The following is a 7,917-nucleotide window of genomic DNA, read 5'->3' on the forward strand; positions in this document are numbered from 1 at the left end:
ATTTTTCAGGTCTAATATTTTTACTTAAATCTTTATAAATTTCGAATGAGTAACCTAACCCATGAATACCCTACTAGTCTTTTTCGTTCGCCATGGCATGATTGCATCCACCTCTCAACCCAAACCACAACCTGCATTCATTTGAGATAATATATAAAATTCATTAACAACCTTTAGATAAACTTTATAATTACAAAATAGTAATATATAATAAATCAATTCTTTATCCCATACAATGCAAGGGTTGATTGTGTGTATAAATTAAAATATTTTAATAATTTTGAAAATTTTAAATGAAGTTTTAAAAAGACAAAAATTCGTCGATTGAGTCTTAATTCAATTGGCATGAGCATTGTTGCCAATGCAAGAGAACATGGGTTTGAGTGCGCTGAAGAGTATTATCCTCCTATTTATGGGTTGAGTAAGGGCTATGGGTACTTTTAGACATTGTGTCAAAAAAGAACAAATATAATCAGAACATTTAATGAGATTATTCTAAAAAATCCAAAAACAAAAATTTCAATTTTATTTAAATGAAATTTCTATTTAAATAAAGTAGAATAGAAAATATATTTAGTTTGAGTACATGTAAAATAAAGATTTGTAAATAGAGAATAAAGATATGTATTTTTCATAAAATATTATATAAAAAATAATTTTAGATGAGATGAGAGAAGAAAAAAAAGAGATATGAAAGAAAAATAGAAGGACAAAGAGAGGGAAACTATGTAAAATATAGATACAAATAAGAATTGGATAGTTTATGGAAAATAGAGAATCATATATAGGAAAAGAAATAGAATAATAGATATGGAAAATAGAGATATGTATTTTCATAAAATATTAAATCCCTTTCATATTTCTATTTTTCATATATGTTATTGTCTTTCCTTTGCTATATTTGATTTTCTATTTTTCATATACTCCTTTTTCCTTTTCTATTCAAATTTTCGTTCTTTTTCTCAATTGAAAACTCTAGTCGCCATATTATTTTCTTTCTTTTTCTCAATTGAAAACTCTAGTCATCGTACTGATCAATAGCCATTGAAGAAGAGATTTCCTCCTCCTTGTTGACTTCTATGGTTCATGTCCCCATAACTAGCTCTAAATCTTCTAAAACAATAACTAAAACTTCGAACTACTTTTTTTAGAATAGTCTTTTTTTTAATATCACTGATACCGCTTGACACAACGGGAATACCTAAAAAAATATAATTTTTTAAATTTTAGCAGGTGCCACTTGACATAGTGGTGGCACAAAAAATATATATTTTTAAAAAACCAATGATTGGTTAATGATGAGGGGCGGTGTTGTCAATGTATTAGATAGCACCGATGATCACTATAAAAAACGAATAATTTACATACGTAAGTTTTAACTTGATTATTTTCATAAATAATCTTTTGTGTAAGTTGGGTAAAAAAGCGAAACAAAAATAATAATAATAAGCAAACAGAGGCGGATTTAGGGGGACTAAAATGTAAAATTTTTATTTAGACCCTTAAATTTAAAAAAATAAATTAATAAAGATAAAATTACACTTCAGCCCCTTAAAATTATAAAAATTTAATTTAATTTTTAAAAATTATAAAAATATAAACTATAAAAAATTAAAATTTTATTCTATCCTAAAAATTTAATGTGACTTTGTCCCTATCCTAAAAATTTATTGTGAGTTTGTCCCTGTCTGCAAACACAAACCATGTTGAGGGGAATTCAAAGAGGGACTGCAGCATTTGGGCTCCAACCCACTTGCATCCTCTCCAAACCCCACTTTGTTTTCAATCGATTTTTCATTTTACATAATTTGATTTTTTTTTAAAAAGCATACATAATTTGATAATTTAATTTAAAATTATGTCCCACTTATTTTGTTTAAAGAATAAATGTCAACCAACGGGAACACATTTCAACAACAAGATTCACGTGTGGGAGCTCGACAATTTTTTATCGAACACGGTCTGCTGGAACTAGAATTACTATAAATGGACAGTAAGCGGCTCGTACCACTACTCATTGATCTAAGAAATTTATAACTCTTTAAAGTTATCGGATTTCGATTGATTACATTTTCTCTGGAATGGAGCTTTCAAAGGATTCAATAGAAGCTTTAGTTAAAATGATGAAGGAAGAGATGTTATTATTGGACATCGATCCTTACTCTTTTGTTTCACCTTCCGCTTACGACACTGCCTGGTTAGCCATGGTTCCTGCAGATTCGAACCAACCATGCTCGATGGAACCCATGTTCAGGGTTTGCTTGGATTGGGTGCTCAAAAACCAGACCCAAGAAGGGTTTTGGGGAGAGTGTGACGCTCATGGCAACCCCACCCTCGAGTCTTTGCCTGCTACTCTGGCTTCTGTTATTGCTCTAAAAAAGTGGAATGTGGGGAAGGAAAATGCAGAGAAAGGTATCAAATCAAATTTCGGTGGACAGTGAAGCATAATTACTCTCTGGCATGTGTTATTGCTCTCCAATTACCCTTTTAACATGCAATTCTTTATTATGATAACGTGTTTCAGGGTTGGCTTTTATTCGAGCAAACGCAGAGAATCTCCTAGCAGGACATCGAAACCAGTTTCCTCGTTGGTTTGCCATTGTTTTCCCTGGGATGATTGAACTTGCACGTAAAACTGGCCTAGACCTGGACTTCCCCCACCATTTGAAAGGTTTGCTGATGGATATTTTCTTTGAACGAGAACAAATCCTAGAAAGGTAATTTGTAAACCTGAACCTAAGTGATTCATAAGCATTATTAATATGTATAGTTAAACTGCAAAATTCATCAATTAAGGTCCAACTTTGGTTTTTGTTGGGGTAGTGATAAGGAACTTGCTGCTGGCGGTGCCTATCCTTCATTATTATCATACCTCGAAGTGTTGCCTTCATTATTGTATGCCGCTAATGAACAAGAAATAATGAAGAACTTGAGTGGTGATGGCTCATTATTCCAATCCCCTTCAGCAACTGCATGTGCATTCATGGCTACCGGGAATAAAGACTGCTTAGCTTACTTGCAACCTCTAGTTGAAAATTTTGGCAATAATGGAGGTAAAGTAGGCATCATAGTCCTCATCTTTATTAGTTACTTTTGGCTTCGAATTTTTGGCTATACCTTCACAAAAATTTGTTGTAGTCCCGCCGACGTATCCAGTGGATGAAGAGCTAATAAAACTTGGTTTGGCCAATCAACTTCAACGGTTGGGATTGGCTGAACATTTCACGCAGCAGATTGAAGAGATTTTGACCCAAGTTTACCAGTAATGACCCATGCACTGCTTTATTTATTTCTTTTTAACACACGTTAAAATATTTTTACAAATTAATGACGGTAATTTTCAGGACTTATACTAAGGAATCATCATCAGAGAAAAGCAATAGTGTTGCTTCAGTTGCAACCCAACTCCAAAAAGACTCTTTGGCATTTCGACTCCTTCGCATGCATGGTTATAACATATCCCCATGTAAGTTTTTAGCTTTTTTAACCAAATCTCATGCAATATAGTGCAATAGACGTGATCTTTTTCAAACTCTAAATCCACGGTTTTCCATATTCGTGCAGGGAGCTTGTGTTGGTTCTTGAATGATGATGAAATTGTAGATCATATAGAGAAAAATCAGGAATTTTTCTCGAGCGTGATGCTTAATGTTTATAGAGCCACGGATGTTATGTTTTCCGGAGAATACGAACTGGAGGAAGCAAGATCATTTTCCAGGAGAGTTCTGGAGAAAGTTGTAAGTAAGGGAACTGGATCAGATAATGACGTTTTTACAAAATCGTCCACCTTTCAGAGAATGGTATCCTATTTGTTGCCTGTTATAATGAAATGGTAATTGAATTTGTGAGGCACATATATACTAAATATGTGCAATGTGGGTTTGATTAGATGGAGGAGGAGCTGAGTCTTCCATGGGTGGCGCGATTGGATCACTTGGAACACAGGGCGTGGATTGAACAGAATGAGATGAATGCTTTGTGGCCAGGAAAAACCTGCTTTCACAGGTACAAGTACTCGGCCATCGCAACGGTGCGAGACCGTCTTTAGCTCACCCCGATCTTAAATAGACTTCCGTCCCTATCTTACTTGAATTTAAAAATATAAATAATTTTACGAAACTTTCTGATTTCGCTATCTCAAATTATTACAAATTTTTTATATTATTTTATTTTTCATATGAATTTAAATAAGTTATAAATTAGGCTTAATGCACCGTTTTGTCTCTAAAGTATATCATTTTTTCAATTTGATCCATTAAACTTTTTCTTTTCTCACATCAAGAACTAAAGTTATTTAGTGTTCCTGGATCTAACATTAAGAGTATTCAATCGGTTAGCCGATCCGAACTACCATTAACCGAATTAACTAATCCTTTTAAATCTTTAACTGTTAACTGAATTGAACTTTTTCGATTAATTCGGTCAGTTAACCGAAATTTATATATTTTTTTATTTTTTGGTTAAAACAAGTATAAAACACAAAAAAAGCAATCAAATTAACCAAATTTAATATATGTAAAATATATATAAAAATATAAAATGTTGATTAATTTAGTTAATTAATTGATTTCAAACAAAATTAACCGTTAATCAAATTTTTAAAAATTTATTAACCGATCCAGACCGAATTAATTTGGTTTACCGACCGATAATTTGATTTTATCCAAAATTTTCACACCCTTATCTAACATTATTGATGCTCACAGTCCTTTTGTTGTTAAAAATAACTCCAGCCAATTGTGTTCCCCCATGTCATCTGATTTTTATCTGATTTTTTTAGAAATCATAAAATTATAAGAAAATTATAAAAAGTAGTGAACATTATTAAAATGATAAAAAAACTTATATAAATTTACTAGAAATTATAAAATGGTAAAAGATATATTATATATTTTATGTAAACGCTTAAATTGGATTTAAGATTAAATTTTAAAAATAAAATTATTATACTTTTACATAAAATTTTAAAATATGAAATTACTGCAATTTTTTAAAAATTATTAAGTTTGTTAAAAATTGCAAAAGGTAAAAATAAAAAAAAAAAAGGCCCAAACCAAACGCAAACAAGTAAAAGATTATATCAAAATTCAATCCAAGTTTATTTGAGCTATTCGTGAGTAGGGTTATGTACATGAATATTTTTAAAATAATTTTACTGTTATTTATAATTTTAGTAATTTTATATTTTATAATTTAAAGATTTTTTAAAAATTGATGATTATGACATTGTGACATCATGTGACAAGACATAATTGATTGAAAACTTTTAATGGCAGAAGGAAAAAAAATAAAGTGAGAAAATGATATAATTAAAATGCTGAATTATGCATTAAGTCTATAAATTATAAAATGTTACCAGAACAAATAGTTAAAATGCAACAAAATATTATACATTTCTAAACCGAAAATATAAAAACATTTACTGAATTAAAAGAGGATATTTTGATGAATTTATTGAGTCAAGTTATATGGGTTTGATCTACACCAGAAAACGAAAATTTTAATTAACAACCCCCCCCCCCGCCCCCCACCCCGGGGCAGGAAAAATAAAAACAAAAATTGGCTTGCTGAGTAAGTATAACATTGAATTACCGGTTTTCAGGATATCACGGGCTAAAAATGAAAAGTTAGTGCAACTTGCTGTAGCAGATTATGAGTTTAGGCAGTCAATTTACAAGAAGGAAATGGCTGAATTGAAAAGGTAAGAAAAACTGAATTCTTCTTCTTCTTCTTCTTCTTCTTCTTCTTCTGACAGGCGCTTGTTTGTTTAATGTCAACAGCTGGTGTCTGAAATGGGGTCTTAGTGATATGGGATTTGGTAGAGAGAAAACCATGTATTGCTACTTCGCCATCTCTGCCAGCCTTTCCCTGCCTTATGACTCCCACATCCGAATGCTGGTGGCCAAAAGTGCTATACTGATTACGATCGTTGATGATTTTTTTGACATGGAAGCTTCTCTAAATGACCTTAACATCCTCATTGATGCTGTTACAAGGTCATTAATGCGCCAACAACAAAAGCATAATTAATACTAGATTATTTGGGAACGAGCTGAATACCTTTAATTGTTGATAATGGTTGCACATAACAGATGGGATGGTACAGGACTAGGCGGGCACAGTAAGGCCATCTTTGATGCCCTTGATAATCTTGTGAAAGAGACTGCTGAAAAATATCGGCAACACCAAGGAACCGATATAACAAGTTATCTACAGCAAATAGTAAGTGGTTACACTAGAGGCAACTTCGGTTTTGCTCGGTTGTGGAATTCTTAAATTTTCATTTACTCAAATAATTCGGTTTCATTCTTTAGTTTTTTTTCATTTTTGTTTTGGATTTTGTTAATTTCATTGAGTTTTAATTTAAAAAAAAATTAATTTTCCAAATAAATAAAAAATAATCAATAATATTTTTATATAAAAATTTAAAACTATTTTCACTATTTTAAATATAAAATATTTATTCACGTAATTTATTTTTTAGAAAAATTTAAATTATATAAAACAATAACTTTTTGTTCAGTTTAAATAATTGCAATTTTTTAATTTATATTCCGAAAATCATCAACACACCACAGTTGAATTCGATTTTGAATTTCCAGGTTTCTTCGGTTGGCGCTAAGTGAAACAATGTTGAAATTAGGTACTGTCCAATCTGATTTGCAGGTCAATAACACTAACGAAATAAACGTTTGATGCAGTGGTGTGAGACATTTGCTTCATGGCTTATGGAGGCCAAATGGAGCAAAAGTGGATACATGCCATCAACTGATGAGTACCTTCGAACAGCCACCACATCTATCGCTGCACATACGTTGGTTCTTCCGGCTTCATTCTTCCTGAAATCAAGCTCGCCGAATGCTGAAATCAGCCCCACTGCCGCCGAGTACAAGACCATTACCAAACTCACCATGCTTATACCTCGTTTGTTGAATGACATACAAAGCTACCAGGTAAATTGTAAAACCCCTTCAATCCTTCCTTTCATCTAAAACCTGTTTGTATTCATAAGGAAGCTAATTGTGACAGAAGGAAATAGAAGATGGGAAAATGAACTACGTATTGCTTTACATGAAGGAAAACCCGGATGCAAACATCGACGACTCGATCACCTTCATGCGGGACTTAATCGACAAAAAGAGGAAAGAGTTACTTAAGCATGCTTTGATGGATGAATTAAGTAATTTGCCCGTTGAATCGAGGCGGCTTCACTTATCGTGCATGAAAGTGTTTCAGATGTTCTTCAACTCCAGCAACCGGTACGATTCCAATACAGAGATGCTTCAAGACATACAAAAGGCGATATATGTTCCTCTAGATGTTGGGACATGGAAGCCATTGGTTCCTGTTCCTTCACAGTCTGGTTCGAACAAGGAATTTCAAACAACAATAAATTCTCAGCAGCCTGTTTTACGACCATTCAAATATCAGAAGAGAAGAATTATAGGATACCAAGCTTCTTTGCCCATTGCTAGGCGTGGATATGTTAATATGTTTATCACTCCAAATTTTAGGTTGTCTTTCGCCTAATCAAATAGGTCTAACCCTGAAAATTTTAGGTTGTCTTTCGCCTAATCAAATAGGGCTAACCCTGCATAGTTTTGGGAACAATAATGTATAATAGAAATAAAGTGTATATGCTTCCCTTGTGGAGGTGGATCCCTGTTGAATTCGTTGAATAAGACGAAATATGTGTTAAATGAATGTTTATGGTGGCGCATCCAATAGTTTTAGTGTTCTCTACACAAATAAACCGTGCTTTAATCTAATACGATAAATAACTAAATAAGATATCAGTGTTTTTAAGTTACGAAAGTTATGTGTTTTTGTAGAGAAGCGCAGCAAAATGATAGGCCAAACAGATGATGTCCATTGAAAAAGAATACCTCCTAGAGATTGAATTTATTGTATTTATAC

At 32.4% G+C, this 7,917-nt stretch overlaps 1 protein-coding gene across 1 annotated transcript; it reads left to right on the plus strand.

Annotated features, from left to right (window-relative positions):
* Positions 1 to 2,018: 2,018 nt before the first annotated feature.
* Positions 2,019 to 7,704, plus strand: LOC108450966 ((E,E)-geranyllinalool synthase-like). The gene is made up of 12 exons (XM_053027969.1): positions 2,019 to 2,412; positions 2,525 to 2,717; positions 2,824 to 3,053; positions 3,139 to 3,262; positions 3,345 to 3,466; positions 3,565 to 3,800; positions 3,890 to 4,005; positions 5,603 to 5,701; positions 5,781 to 5,996; positions 6,093 to 6,222; positions 6,702 to 6,953; positions 7,030 to 7,704. The coding sequence occupies exons 1-12, from the start codon at positions 2,082 to 2,084 to the stop codon at positions 7,528 to 7,530; spliced, it is 2,550 nt and encodes an 849-aa protein (XP_052883929.1). The 5' UTR covers positions 2,019 to 2,081; the 3' UTR covers positions 7,531 to 7,704.
* The last annotated feature ends 213 nt before the right edge of the window (positions 7,705 to 7,917 follow it).

The sequence above is a fragment of the Gossypium arboreum genome, chromosome 5 (assembly GCF_025698485.1).
Source record: "Gossypium arboreum isolate Shixiya-1 chromosome 5, ASM2569848v2, whole genome shotgun sequence".
NCBI lineage: Eukaryota > Viridiplantae > Streptophyta > Magnoliopsida > Malvales > Malvaceae > Gossypium > Gossypium arboreum.

What these genes read in the sequence shown, in the direction of transcription:
- LOC108450966 (XM_053027969.1), top strand. Translation starts at nt 2,082, where the DNA reads ATGGAGCTTTCAAAGGATTCAATAGAAGCTTTAGTTAAAATGATGAAG. An exon ending in GAAGGAAAATGCAGAGAAAG is followed by an intron (nt 2,413 to 2,524) that starts GTATCAAATCAA and finishes AACGTGTTTCAG; the next exon opens with GGTTGGCTTTTATTCGAGCA. An exon ending in CGAGAACAAATCCTAGAAAG is followed by an intron (nt 2,718 to 2,823) that starts GTAATTTGTAAA and finishes TTGTTGGGGTAG; the next exon opens with TGATAAGGAACTTGCTGCTG.